The 15,676-nt window shown below is 38.9% G+C and overlaps 1 protein-coding gene across 3 annotated transcripts in view; it reads left to right on the forward strand.

The window, feature by feature from the left end:
* The window catches only part of PREP (prolyl endopeptidase), a 103,487-nt gene that overhangs the window by 72,951 nt on the left and 14,860 nt on the right, over window positions 1–15,676 (forward strand). For all 3 annotated transcript variants that reach the window (XR_002436681.1, XM_021390980.1, XM_021390981.1), the window contains exon 11: window positions 13,376–13,512. Coding sequence is in view for 2 of the 3 variants with exons in the window: in XM_021390980.1 (XP_021246655.1) it covers window positions 13,376–13,512 (137 nt within the window). In the remaining variant the exon portion in view is untranslated. The remainder of the gene's footprint in view (window positions 1–13,375; window positions 13,513–15,676) is intronic.

Below are 15,676 nucleotides of genomic sequence, written 5' to 3' on the forward strand. Positions count from 1 at the left end.
GGTTGAGTCACCGTCCCTGGAGATGTTCAAGAAACGTTTAGATATAGCGTTGGGAGACATGGTTTAGTGGGGTTGTTGGTGGTAGATGGATGGTTGGACTAGGTGATCTTGTAGGTCTTTTCCAACCTAGCTAATTCTATGATTCTATGTGATCAGAAAACTGTTAAGTAAGTTTTTGGTATCACGCATGTGCCAGTTCATAGAACTTTAGCATCAGTTTAAAAAACAAACAAACAAACAAAAACACCAGTAAACACCACCCACTCAATATCTCCAACAGTATTAAATCCTAACAAAACAATGTCTTTTGATCGGTATAGTGCACACCTGTCTCATAGAGTGCAGATTGAACAGTCACATTCTATAAATGGTAGAGGATCAAGTGCAGAAAGTGCTTCCACAAATAACTGCTGTTCCCAACCTTCTTTATGGCTCTTCAGGTCTTGTTCAGACCCAAGCAGTCATAAAAATTTCACCGTACTAAGGACTGTATGTATAATTGTCCTCTGAAAGAAAGAAGCAATAACTTACCAGTTTTCTCTGTCCATTTCTTGAGGCTAAAATCAACTTTGCTGGCATGACAGCATTGTTCATAATGAGAGTGCTTCTCTGCAAGTATGGGAAATTTTTTTTAATCCATCCTCCCCACTCATTACCATGCCTCACAGAGCCTACCCAGGAGAGGGTTAAATTGTGATTTACTGCTGCACTGAAGAGCACTCTCTCTGGGACTACAGTCATTAGTTTTATTCACTTCATTCACTGGCAAAAAGACATTAGATGATTGCAGCTGTCAGTCCTCACTGATGTGGATCAGAATTCAAGCCACTGATTTGGCGGGGAAAGGCATTGCATTCTATTACTAAGCCAGTCAGTCAGGCTCTTCAAAGAGCTGATGGCAAGTTTATCTTTTTTACTGTTTTCCTACTGGTATTGTGTAGTCCTGTTGAATAGTCATTAAGTTCCTAAAGAAGAGGTCTTGCATTTAATAAATTGTATGGGCAAGTATCTGTCTCTGCCGCAGGATGATTTTGAAATTGGAACAGATTTGCAAAACAGTAGTAATTGTAGTTGCTTACTTGTTAATGAAGTCCATACTACTTATAAACATGGAGTGCTCAATATTTTACAGGCATTCATGCAACTGTAGTATATATCTAGGTAAATTTTAAAACATAACAGTTTTTATTACACATAAATATTTAAAACATTATCTGAAATGTACCTCATACAAACTTGTAATAAGTTGGTGGATTTTTGAAAGCATTCCTGTTCTCACCAGCTGTTCCTGAAGATTTTATTACATCGTGGCTTTATGAACAGCGGAAAGGAGACTTGTTCTCATTCATTCCCTTTGTCTTCTATGCTTATGAAGCTTCTCTTCCTAAGATAATATAAAGTACAAGTTGAAATGATCTTCTGAGATTATTTTTTATATTGCAGTTAAAGACATTGGATTCTCTCTTTTCCTACAAGAGGAAAGGAACCAACTATTTCTGCCTAGCAGGGGATGTTGCAGTTGTGAACAGAAATTCCTCTGACACAGCTGCTGTGATAACAGAAGGACAGAAAAACTGGGAAAAGGAAGGAACTGCAGTGTGTGCATGCGGTGGCAATGTGGTCATGTATCCATGTGCTAGAGCATGTGACTTCTAAGACAGGTCACAGCTGTGGCTTCTAAGACAGGCCACTTCAGCCTGTACTGTTCCAGAATGGCTTTTGTCTTCTTGGTTCTTACAGGCTTTCTAGGCAATTTGTCCCAGTGTTTCACTGTATTTATTGTTAAAAAGCTCTTTTTTGCAGAGGAAAGAGGTGTCTGCCACACGGTTTCACCTGAATTCCCTTGCTACACTTGCAGTGCATTGCTTTGTGTCCCTCACAGACACAAGAGATAATTCTCTTTATAGTTACAGTAAACTGTCACCATGTATCCCTTCAATTCTTCAGAATATAAAGTTCTGCAGTCTGTTGAGTTTTTCTACTGAGTGTTATCTTCTGCTCTTCTTCCTTTTCCCTGGAATCTCTAAATGTCCAGGAGGTGATGTGCCATGCTAAGCAAAGTAACTGTAGCTGAGGTTTGCAAATGTTGAGTACAGTGGAAAGGATTGTTTCATTTGTTGTATACCTGTTATAGGTGAGACTTCTGCTTGTGTGTGCCAGTAAAGGGTTTTTCTCTTGCCTAAAACTTCTTTGCTGAAGTTCAGTTTGGCATGTTCTGTACCTCTGATGTGCTTCTCTGAATTATTTTAGTGAGTTGTTTCCCATCCTGTAGGTGATTGCACCTGTCTGAGCATTGTGCTGCATTTCTTGCCTTACTGGATTTTATTTTACTTTTCCATGTAGCTTTGCCTTCAGTTCTCCTCTTTGCAAAAAGCACTCCCTTGCCACCTCTTTTCTGCAGTAGAGACTTAGTGTTTTCTGTTAGCAGTGAAACTTCCCCACAGTTTCCCATATTCCATTTAGATACTTCACAGTGAGTGAATTTCTCATTCTGAATGATGTCCTTGTGGGCCACCAAGGAACTGGGGTGTTTTCAGAACAGAAATGGCTCTGGCAGAGCTGAGAGGTTTGTATTTCTGAGCCCCAGGCGTCTAAGCACACACAAGTTCGTAACTAGCTTATATTGTCATTTATTAGGCTTGACATACAACTGATGCAGAAACATTTTAGGTAGTACAGCAGCCTACAGAGAACAAACTAGAAGGTTATGGCTCCTTTATTTACTTGCGTTATTGGAGCACTTTGGAGGCCTAGTCATGGACCATGTTCACCAGTACACTGAAGAGCTATGTACACGCAGGCCATTAGCAGGGCCCTTGCCAACTGCATCTTGAAAGCAAGACACATCAAGAAATTATCTCTCTGGATGGTTAATAATAATAACTATGTGTTAACTACATGGAGATGTTGAAACCAAATTATAATTATCAATATTTAAAAGTAGTGAAAAATACCCATAAACTTTTTATATATATTACAACAACCTGATAAAGTTCTACTTGATTCTTAGTGCCAGAAGTCCTTGGATAATTCAGGTTTCTGTTGTTAATTAGCGTTAATCACCTTGGCAGAAGATAGATGAATAGAGTTGAGTGGTGAATATTACTGTTAAATAGTAATTCCAGGTGTTTGTGAGATCTTAAATAGACTTGCTTCAAACACTGTAACTAAGTTGTTCATAACTTGGGAGCCCTCTACAAAGTAAATGAAGCTTTGTGACTACTGCTCCAAGCAGACTCAGCAATTGAAAGGTAAAAAGGGAAGCAAATGATGGCATATTTGTGAACTGACATGACTCTTGCTTCCACTGTGAACATGATTGCCTTAGGATAGGATGGATATTATGCAAGATGATCATATAATAGCCATGAGCTATGTTAAAATGACAAAATCTTGGATGCATTCTGAAAGAATGCTTTTTCCAAGAAAAAGGAGGGAAAGTAGCATCTTGCTTTCTACCCAGCGCAGTTCAGTCACTAATTATGTGAGGGTTTTTTCCTTTGGATATTTACCTGTCTGTGATCCAATACAAATTCATCAGTGCACAATGTTATTAAGGGTAATCTAGTTTGCAGCTTCGTTTATCAGTTGATTTTATTTTATCAACACTGCCCAGAGGTACTGATAGAATATCATCTTTCCTCAGATTAATTATTTCCGCTCGGTCCTTGAGACATACCTTAAAAAATTTATGGGACAAGGGAAACCTCCTAGAAGCATAATTATAATTCGCAACAACTAGTTTTTTATCCATATAGATGAATGTTATCAAGAAATACATTTCTTTAGTTCTGACTTGCTTTTTTCACATACACAGGAAAATGGATGGATAAATTCTTCCTGACAAGTACAGCTTGCTTTTCAGTCAGTTTATCAAATACTTTTGAAAGTAGTAGTGCACAGTGTTCAGTGGTAGTGACTTAAAATACACAAGATACAGAAAACATTCAAAGGATAATGGTAGAATACCTGGAGCCTAGGAATCTTTTACCAGTAGAAACATCCATGAAGTTTTTCTTCTCTTCTTGGTGTATTTTTGAACTACTAGCAATTACTGAAGTTGACTTGCAGCAGTCAGACGTTTCATCTGCTTTGTGATTATTAACGTTTGAATTCTTTGACCAATATAAAAGTTTGCTGAATTTTGCCGCCTTTTCAGATATTGCCCATGAAAGAAAAGATTGATACAAGCTGTCCATGGTTTTACTACTTAAAAAAAAAAAAAAAAAAGTTCCTCTTTTCTTCCCCTTGTTTTTTCCTCCTTGTTCCAACGTTATTATAGAGATGCATTAACACACTTCTTGGTGTTCCTTTTATGAAGTACCTTCAGGCTTTGTTACGATGCCTGTCTGGAAATTACATCATAAAGTGAAATTTTTGTGGAGTTTCGTTGTACTAGTTTTGGTGTAATTCCCCCCCCGCCCCGCTGTTGTTCAAGCAATGTCAAAAAAAAAAACAAACAAAAAACACCTCATTCTCATCATTCTTTTCCACTTCCTGCTTCCCACTGGGTGATTTTTCTTCATCATAGAAAGAGCACTGCAAACCTGAAAACAACAAATGAGCCTGAAGTACTCTCTCTACAGTAAGGACATGGTCACCAGTGCACAATTGTTGAAATTATTTTCTTCTAAACTGGCACTCTTAGGTATTTTCTAGGACTTCCAGTTTTTCCATGACTCTTTTTCAGGTGGTGTATTTTTTCCCTTCTGCAGCCCTTTTGTTTGTTTTAGTCTTGTAAATTAAAGCTTAAGTCTCAAAAATCAAATTTTGTAAATATGAGTGAGAGACCTCATGTAAAAGTGTTTCACAGTGCTTCTAAGTGCCGTGGTTTTTTCAGTAAGTTCTTCAGAATTCTGTAACATTCCTTGTCCAGAATAGATTATATGTTTCTTTTCAAAGGGAAGAAAGAGTAGAAATGAAGAGGTTTTGCTGTACAAACCACATATGGAACTTTTCTTGGTGTTTAGTGATTTATGGTGCCTCTGGTTTTGAGTAGCCAGCAACATCTCTAAACAGGATATGATTTTCGAAGGAAGAGAGAGCAAAGCACTCTGAAATTATTCAGCTATCTGAAGTCATAAGTCAAGCTTCTTGGCAATGTAAGTGGAATATGTGGGTCCTTCTCTGATGTAAGCTGGGTAGTTGACATCACCAGTGTCAAAATTCATTTGTTCTATTAGGAGAGTTTTTGGATGTATGTTTACAGGTGAAATTTGAATACCCTGAATATTCTAGATGCCCTGCACTAGGAACTAGAAACAACAAAGTTTGAGTCATCTTTTTGAAGCAACAGCTCAACAGCACAGCTGTCTTCAGATACCCAGTCAAGTTCTGACCAAAACAGGAACAGAAATGCTGAATTAGGTGGTTATTGTTCGAGTGAATGTATCTTTCTCATAATTTCCCATTAGATGTATAAAACCATAAATCAGAATAGCTATTGTGGAATAGTGTACATAATGTAAGTTCTCTCCCTTGCATAGTGGCCTCTATGCTTTTACTGTTAAAGTGTTTACCATTACAACCTGAACTGATTTCCAGCGTGGTGAAGAGGAGGGTTGTTTGCTTTCTAATGCCAACACAGTGTTACAGTAAATTGTCTCCTGTCAGAGCAGATTTCTCAGTGAAGTAAATCTTGGATTTAATGAAAGAAATTTCACTAGCCAGCATCTGTTACTTGTATGTGTGCTGCTTCCACTGAGATATCTCTTTACTTAATCTCATTCTTGAATACCTAAGCACAGAGGTAATTGAAGAAAGAGACCTTAACTTCCATAGACCGATGGGATGTATTTCTGTTTAACGTTGACTACAATGTATATTTAACTCAAAAGGTATATTATATCTATCTGATCCGTCTCTGTACTGTCAGTGTTCTTTACAGCAAATTGAGGAAAGAAAATGAATAGTATGTGGCAGATGCTAGTTGGTCTGTCGTAGGAAGCTGTGAGATCACTATGAAGTGAGGCAGAGAGGCCAACAAGTCTGTCAGGTTGCAAAAATGGAGTAGAGGGAATTCCTTGAATCTAATCTGCCACTAACGCTTTATGTAATGGGAATGCTCATAATTGATCGCAAAAAATGTGATTTAGAAACAATGCCTGCCCTGGTTGTCCTGCAGGATTTCCGAACTCCCAGCTATATTTTTTTCCTGCCTCTCCCCACCGCCACCCTGTATGTAGCTCCCTGCAGTTGTTTGCAGAAAGACAGCTGAACTTAGTAAGAAGACTTTTTTTTCTGAAAGACCATCCCTTAGCACTTAGCCTTTGTCAGCAGTGTCATGGTTTTGTGATTTTCGGTTATTGGTATTCCACATCATAACATCATGTAGTGGACATACCTAGTTCAGAAGAGAAGGACTACTACAGTCCCCACGGCACTTTGCTCCTTTGTTACCATTTTCCAGCCGGAGGGAAAAGATAAAAACTCGCAGTATAAGAACTTGCAGATCACGAGACCTTGTTCCTTTTTCCGCCGTCTCTCGTCTTGGCAGCACCTCGCTCTCCAGCCATCTTATCGTCGGTAGTAGAGTAAGGCCTACCTTGACTTTGGGACATTCTCTCTCTCTGTGTTGGATTTATCAGCTTAAATTGTAATTATATTGTATTATAGTGTGTTGTTTTGCATTCCGATATTTTATTTAGTAAATTAGTTTGTTTCTCCTCAGATTGTTGCCGCTGTTCTTTGCTCTCAGGGCCATCTCCCTACCCTTTTCCCCTTTCCCCTTTTCCCGGGACATGGGCCCTTGGGTCCCCCGTCCCCTTTGTCACGGAATCGGGCCTAACGCCCGTAAACCGTTGACAAGCAGGAGGCTGCTTTTCATCCCAGCGGATGAGTAGAGAGAAAGGTTCTTCTGAGAGGTTTCTTGATTATTTTCACAGTGCTTTTAAAAATGTCTGTAGTGAGTGCTCTTCCTTCTGGCTTTCACCTGCATTAATTTTTGCTCTACTGAGTTACTTTGGCTCCTGTCCAGTTCTGTATTAAGCAGGCTTTGCAACCAGCACAGAATTGCTTTGAAGCTAATTTAAGAAACTTAAAGAAGATTGATGAGGATTTCCCTCTGAAGAAGGGAAACCTCAGATCCTGTGGATTTGCTGTGTAGTGGTAATAGGCTGCCAGATCTACCCATTGAGCCACTGTACTTTGGGCCTCTCTTTTTCTTACAGTTGAGTGCTTGCCACTGCTGGAGTAGATGGAACATTTCTTCTGTGGTGTGCTATGCCCTCTTATGAGAGTTTGAGTGGACTGCGCAGAGGCTGTGCTCAAGGACCTGCACTGGGAAGGAGAATATTGATTCTGTGGCAGTCTATGAGACTTCTGCCTTCATACCTCAAGCAAGGAGAGCGTTTCCTCCTGCCTGCCAGCGCTGATGCTTTCAGACTTGCGGGTGTAGGGTCTTTGAGATTTGCTTTCCTGAAGCGCTGAGCCGCAACTATTAGGATTTATCAGTTGGAAGTGTTGCTGTACAGCATTGTTCAGCTTCTGATGTTATCTGTGCACAGGTTTGAACTTTCTCCAGAGACTACTCCATTTGGCTTACCCTTTCAGTCTTCTTTGAAATAAGTTGTGTGGAATTTTAAATTGGTAAGCCTTTAACAAAGCTTTTGCAATGTTTGGGAAAAACACTAACATTACAACTTACGAATTTCTTCTACTTTTCTTTACTAAACTTCAAAGCATGAATGTTGGCATTAGTGAGGTGAGACATCTTCATTTCACAGTTGATGAAGGAAATACTGCATATGAAACGGAATGTGTGAAATGTAGTCCCAGGAAGTTAGAAATGAACTGGTCATCCCCATTGGTCAGCTACTCAGCACGGGTATGCTCAGGTCACCCTACTTGTGTGTGCTGGGACTGAAGGTAACAGCCCTAGGTGAAGGGAATGTTCCTGTCTACAAGCACAAAACAATAGCTGAACTTCACAAGTCTGCTATATTCTGTATCTTTTTCAAAGGGAAAGAAATTAAGTAAGTAAAACACTAACTGACAATAGAACAAAAGCCATTTTGAAGACATTGTCTTGGTATTGCTATATTTAAATTATGGTACACATCTTTTTAACAAGGCATGTTCTGTCATGATTTATATGCCTTAGTTACTTTTTGTAAAATTCTTCGGCCTTTTGGCACAATGAATGTCAGAGCAGTGACAAATGCCGTTTTTACCTGGTTTGGATCAAGCACACAAAGACATGGAAAGAATTGATATCTCTGGTATGTAGTAACTAATCTTGAAAGAGAGGTTAAGAGAGATGTTTTTAGACTCACTGGTGACTTTCTAAGAATGATCAGCCTGTTGTGATTTAAAGAGTGTTTTAAATCCCAAGTCAAAAGTTTCTTTTCATATGTAAAATTAATGTATTATCTGCAGGAATAATTCTGAAAAGTTGAACAACGCACTTTTTAATTGCATTTTATTTATTTTTGCTATTAATTAGCAAGTTAAAAATTATAAAAGATTTCTAGACATTCAGATATGGTTCACGGCTTAAAAAATATGCATTAGACTTACTTAGATTGTTTTGGTTTTTTTTATTCTATGTTTCAAAGCAGTATTTCAAAACTTGTGTTGAATGTTACCTTTATGCATTTAATTTAAAATCGGTACAAGTTTGGGATGGATTTTTTTGCCTAGGAGGATTTTCAGTTTTATAAAAGTAAGGTGATTTCAGATATATATGCACTTTTTTCCTTGAACAACCACAATTACATTCACCCTTTAATCTGTGCATTCTGTAAACAGACAAAAGATTTTTAAAGGTGAGAAAAAGGGAAACTGAGTATTCCCAAATTGCTGACTCTTAGTTTTTAAGAGTGGAAGCTTGTATTTAGTTTGAGTAGCTTAAAGTATTTTTAGCTGTGTGATGCAGTGTTGTATTCAGGCAAATTCATTTTATTTATTTGTTGTGATGATCATATCACTTCCTTCAGTGTTGTAAGATACTGATTTGGTATTTATTCACAGAAGCGCATGGTAAGTGCCAAAATTATTTTCAATTCAGTGCGTAAGTTCTCGGTGTCTGATAATATCTCTGAAGACACATAAAAGGAAAAACTTGATTTTTCAACTGCTCTCTTTCAAACTCTGCTAGCTTTTCAGAAGCAGAACTATTTACATCTGCTTCCTGGCCTTTTGTGAAGAAGAGAGGATGCTGTTGTTGTCATTACAGAGGCATAAACGGATAAACTTAGGATTTTTCTGAATTTAGATCTGTGTCTGTGGTGCTGAGTGTTGGTTGTCCTATTCCTTAAGCAAAGATCATGTAACGTACATTCTGCATATTTATAACAAACAGGAATTAGGAGAGCAAAGATCACCACAGAAGTGAATGTGCAGCACGCTTTTTATTCTCCGTAGCTGCTAACTTTCAAATCATTTATATGTAGACCTTACTCGATAGGATTGGAAGTAAGCTCCTAGTGTATTTTTTAGATCAAAATTGAGTGTAAATTGTTTTGAAGTGCTAAGGCTTGTTTATTTAAAACAAACAAACAAAAAGAACGGAAACTTTGTATGTACTAAAGAGGAATAACAAAGATTGTTGCTTGTAGTTTATATAGTTTAATCCTCAGGTACTTTGTAGTAATGAGTAGCTGTGCAAGCAGTGTTGCTTTCTCTCTGGATCATGCTAAAAAGAGTAAGGTTTCAAAATGTATGCCTCATGTTCCACCATCTGAATTAAGAGAGATTCTTTCTGGCACTGAGATCCCACTGCCATGTGACACACAGGGACTTTAGTGTGAGACAAAATTATGTACACAACTATTTCAGGGCTCCTCTGCTGCTCCCACACATGCTCCGAGAATAGCCTGGGAGGCTGTATGTGGCAGGAGCACCATGCCAAACGCACACTGTTGCTGGTACACTCCTGGAGACTGAAAATAAATATTTTCAGTATTTCACACCTCCCTCCCATACTACTTCTATATTTTCATTCTTCCTAGTATGTCTGATGCATTGTCCTCAAAGTGATTTTGGAGGGAAAAATGTTGCTTTTTATATGTGCTAGTGACTGTAGTGATGTGAGTCTTCATTTGAAAATATGTGAGCAATGAGTAACATAACGTGACTGGCACAAGTGGATCACTCCTCACTGTGATAAAGCAGAAAACTGTAGTTCCCTACTGCGAGCAGTTACCCTTGTAAAAACTGTCAGCTTCTAAAATTAGGCATGAAATGCCATCATGGGAAGGTTTTCTCTTCAGGGCTTACCCTTTCCAGTTTACCTTAATCTTTGAGATAGAAGCACAACCCTTTATTGGTTGCATAAATAAACCATTGGACTTGCTTCAGAGATAACACCCAATTTAAAGGTGAGATTGAATCAGTTGTTGAAAATAGTCTATTTGGAGAAGCTTAAATAGGTTCACATATCTTGGTGTCTCACTGAATTGATTTTTTTCCCACCTCCCATTTGTTCCTCTCGGAGAGAGAGGTAATGATTATTTCAGTAAAAATAGGAATGAAAACTCTTACATCGCAAATGTCACCTTGACATGCAGTTTTTTGGTTTGGTTTATTTTTCTGATGAGTTTGCATTTACTGGTATGTTATTTAATCTTAACTGATGATGATAAAAGCCTTACTGAAGTAATTTTCCAGAGAGTTCTATAAGAAAAAGAAAAGGCGCTTGGCCCAACAACTTTGTTACTGGAAACACAGGAGAGCCTGGTACACACGTTGTGTGAATTGCCAGCAACAACTGGAGCTGTTGGATAGTATTTTAGAGAGGAGTCTCTCTGGAATGCCTCATCTCTAGCCTCAGCAGGTCACTTGTCCATCAGCTATTTTATTTGTTTATAGTGTTCAATTTGTTTGTAACATCTTTCTAAATAGAATCATAGAATTGCTCAGGTTGGAAAGGACCTTCAAGATCATCAAGTCCAGCCGCAACCTAACCATACTGCTCTAACAACCCACCACTAAATCATGTCCCCAAGCACCACATCCAAATGGCTTTTAAACACATTCAGGGATGGTGACTCAGCCACCTCCCTGGGGAGCCTGTTCTGGTGCTTAACAACCCTTTCTGTAAAGAAGTTTTTCCTGATATCCAACCTAAACCTCCCCTGGCGCAACTTGAGGCCTTTTCCCCTTGTCCTGTCACCTGTGAGAAGAGACCAGCCCCGCTCTTGCTGCAATCACCTTTCAGGTATTTGAAGAGAGCAATGAGGTCTCTCCTCAGTCTCCTCTTCCCCAGACTAAACAGCCCCAGTTCCTTTAGTCTCTCTTCATAGGGCATATTCTCCAAGCCCTTCACAAGCCTTGTTGCCCTTCTTTGGACCTGCTCCAGCACCTCAGTGTCCTTTCTGTACTGAGGCACCCAAAACTGAACACAGTACTCGAGGTGAGGCCTCACCAATGCCGAGTACAGGGGCAGGATGACTTCCCTAGTCCTGCTTACCACACCATTCCTGATCCAAGCCAGGATGCCATTGGCCTTCTTGGCCACCTGGGCACACTGCTGGCTCATATTCAGCCGACTTTCCATCAGCACACCAAGGTCCCTTTCCGTCAGGCAGCTTTCCAGCCACTCCTTCCCCAAGCCTGTAGGGCTGCCTGGGGTTGTTGTGACCAAAGTGCAGGACCTGACACTTGGTCCTGTTGAAACTCATAAGGTTTACCTTGGCTCATTGATGCAGTCTATCCAGGTCCCTCTGTAGTGCCTTTCTACCCTCTGGCAGATCAACACACCCTCCCAAATACTTTGTGTGTTCTCCTGTAGTGAGTTCCAGTGAGTGCTTCAGCAGTGAAGAGATGCTTGTGGCAGTAGCTGGGAAGGGTGTTTTCATCTGTGCAAAAATGCCTTCAGCTTTTAGTTATGATTTTTTTTTTAACTAATAGGAACTAAGATACTTATTCTTTACCTAGAATAAGCCTACAAGACTTGGTGAAGCCTTAAATGTTGACAGAGTTTCTTCTGAAATTTCTTACATTTCTTTACCCATGATTAAACTAAAATCAAATGTGATTTCATTTTTTTTTACATGCCATGTGGCTTCCTGTTTCACATTACAAGCAGTGCTCAGAATAAATGTGTTGTGTGAGATCGTATTACTGTGGGGTTCATTAGTTATAAAAACAGATCCTGTTGATCACATACGCTTTGTAAAATATGGTAGGTTTCTTTCCTGTAAAAGTGAAGAGGTTGTCAATGTACAATGAAGTGAGAATGTAATTCTGTTACTTTGTTCTCATTAGACTAGAAGCCACAAATGTTGATACCAAAACCAAAGCAATGAACTGCATATATGGTCATGTTTTGTTTGACTGTCAAAATAAGACATGCTGGATCCTAAATTAGAATGTGCATGCAGATACATGCATCTAAACAACAAGATGTAGAAATTGTGTTAAGCAATTGCAGTGGATGTTTCTATGTGTGGAATTTAGCTTTTAAGTTACTGCAGTGCTGTGACATACTATAGTAGAGAAGCACATAGGAAAGCATATGCAGCCTGAATGCTTGATTCTTCACAAGCAGATTTCCTAATAGCCAGCAGATAGCTCTGTTGTTTTGTCAGGTGAGTCTGGGGGTTCTGCAGTGCCAGCACTCCTGGTCCTAGCTTCTGGGAAATGCCTGGAAATGTGCCAAATATGACAGAAGTATCTGTCATGGATTATGTTACCACTGTGATTAGGGGAATTTGAGATAACCTGGAAAGACTGACCAGTGCTAGATCCATGTTTACTGGATACAGTCCAGCTGTTATGAGTTCATGGTGCATGTAGAAGTGTTGAATAGTTACCTTTTTGATGCTTTCACAAAATTTAATAAGAAACAGCATCTTCAGCTATTCAAAGTTTATTCTTTTGATTTGAGTCCGGTGTGTGGAATGACTCTGTTGAGAAATGTTATTAATGTATTAACAATGTTAACAAAATGTATGCCAATATATTAATACAAATACCATAATACTGTGGCTTTTTTAATACCTTTGGCCTTTTGTTCGTGATTAAATTTGTTTTTACAAGCAAAGACTGCTGTACTTCAGCAGACAAGATCAACTCTTAAGGGAATTTTACGTATTTTTTTGGGAGTCACATAGCTATACCCAAGACAGTGCAACATTTGCTTGGGTCTCACTAAGTCACTACCCTACCATGAGTTGCTTCTTCTCTGTACACTGTTCTCTAGTGTTTCGAATTTAGAATTTTCAAAAATGAGAGATTTTTAGGAATATCTTAGATTAGAAATCTGGTGTTAGTCCTGTTCATTCTCCTTACCAGCTCAGTCACAGTGCAGGACATGTAAAAATTAATACAGACATGCCCTTTGTGTTGTCTTGTTCTGATGTTTTCCAGAGCTATTGAGCAAGCAAGCAGGTGATGGCTTGATCATTTCACATTTCTTCTTGTCTTGTCTTAGGTTTTCTACCCTAGCAAAGATGGTACTAAAATCCCCATGTTTATTATTCACAAGAAAGGAATTAAATTGGACGGTTCTCATCCTGCCTTCTTGTATGGATATGGAGGCTTCAACATATCAATTACGCCAAGCTACAGGTAAGCAGCAGCGTGTTTTATGCCTTCTGAAGCATTTCGTATTAACAACTGTCTGGAAGGACTGAGAGCTGGCTGGACTATGATCTGCGGGGTTAAGGGTTTTAGGTCCTTGAGAAGATAGATGGAATTGTAAGGGCTGCACATCAGAGTTCAGGCATCATTTGTTTGCTTTGTTAGTTCTGAATTCAAGGGACTTGCCCAGAATCACAGAAGAGATTTGTGTCAGAGTAGAGAAGTGCTGAACTCTTCTCAGGTTTGCAGCAGGCACCCTACTCTGTGAATTATAGCTGAACTACTTCCTGCTTTGTCACTGAGCTCAAGAGAAAAGACGTAATACATTAAACTGCTGAGCTGAAAATACAGGAAGTTTCCTTTTTACCAACTATGTCTTAAGTATTAAAGAAAATCTTGTGTACTGTAAATTGTGAAAATTCAGATGTATTTTCATATACTTCTCAGGAGATTGTCAAAAGCAAAATCATAGTGTGTTCCTATGTAATCAAAAAGAGAAAAGATAATTTTATCTAGAGGTAGGTTTGATACAGGCTCTGCATATGCAAAGCAATGCATTGTAAACCAAAAATGCTGTTTGCAAAACAGGATTTGTAGCTCTCCAAAGCCATAACCTATATTGAATAGATCTCCTCTTTAAAGAAAAGGCTTATTTCCTCAGCAAGGGAATTTAAATAGACTTAGCAAAAGTGGCACTGATTGTCTTAGAGCTTTGATGCATAACAATTGTTTCTAGGCAAGGCAGAAGTAAACAGAAATGCAAAGGACTGAATGGAGCACTGTTTTTCAGGTAGAAGAGCAGCTCACTAACACAAAAATAATTATTATCAAACCATCCTGTTAAGTCTGTGTGCTACCAGTCTTGAGTGTATTTCAAGAAATCCTTTGTAGTGCTTGCTCTTCCAGGTCACTGTGATTGTGTTTCTAAGTAGGATTTACAGTTTCTGGTGCTCTATATCAAATACCTTGTCTAACAATGGACCTCACATCTTGCACTCTGTGATTACTGGAAAGTATTTTATGTGCCTTGTAAAGCTACATTTTTAATTTCCTGTGGTTTTTGTGAGACAATTATGTAACCAGAATAGGTTTTAAATTCCCTTTTAGATTAGACTCAAGCACTGATTTATTACAGTCTATTGTAGATGCTGAAAACTGCGATAAAACTTACCATGTTTTCTTTTCTAAAGTAAATATAATGTATTTATTGATTTGGGATAGAATTTCATGTGCTGCAGAGCCAACATGAGTTGGCTGCTGGCAAAAGGAGTGGAAAGTATCTCATGGTCCCTTGTTCCACCTCCCTTCCATTAGCCCTGATGTTTGCTGGAACTTCAGCTAAGCTCATTACCCTCACTAGGGTGGCAGAAAACTATCCTAGCAAAAAGAATGGGTGGTTTTCTGCCACTTGGGCAAGTTGGAATTTGACTCATAGGAGTCCAGCATTAGCAAGCAGCAAGAGAATGCAGCTAACAGAAGGAAGGATGGTAGAAGGGAGCAGTGACCTATATCTTCCTGAGCCCCATGAAACTGTGCTCTTACTATATGGTGGATTAAATAAGAATATGAATCTGTAACAATCCCTTAAAAGTAAGAAGCACAGAGAACTATCAGTCTTTTTCATATCGAAATATGTTATTCCATGAACAATGTGAAGAAAACACAGATGAGCTGCATTTCCCTCCTCATTCTTTCCTTGCAACAGCAACATGTCTCTTCTTAGCCTTTCAAAAAAGAGAGAAAAGCCAAAGACTTGGAATGCATCCTTATTGTTAATAAGCTTAAAGTTGCACACTTGATGAGGAAGAATGTTCCGGAACTAAGCAGGCAAGATCAGGGAAGAAAATTGTAATAGAGAAGTTATGTCACAAAGACAGGAATTCCATACCTGGTAGGTTCTATGTGTGACTATGTCCCTGCTACTATACGCTACTGTGTTCAGGAGTAATTCCCAGGTCCAAGAGCTGCTCCCATTGCAGCCCAACACCACTCTTTTTTTTTTTTTTAGATGAACTCGGACACAAGTGCTCAAAAAGAGCCGCAGGATGGTCAAGGCTGAGGTCTGCCACGTATCTCACCTGACCCTGAGCTGAGACAGTTACGGAAATGCAACTGAATAGTAGCCTACTTACAAAAAAAAAAAAAAAAAAAA

Source organism: Numida meleagris, chromosome 3 (genome assembly GCF_002078875.1).
Source record: "Numida meleagris isolate 19003 breed g44 Domestic line chromosome 3, NumMel1.0, whole genome shotgun sequence".
NCBI lineage: Eukaryota > Metazoa > Chordata > Aves > Galliformes > Numididae > Numida > Numida meleagris.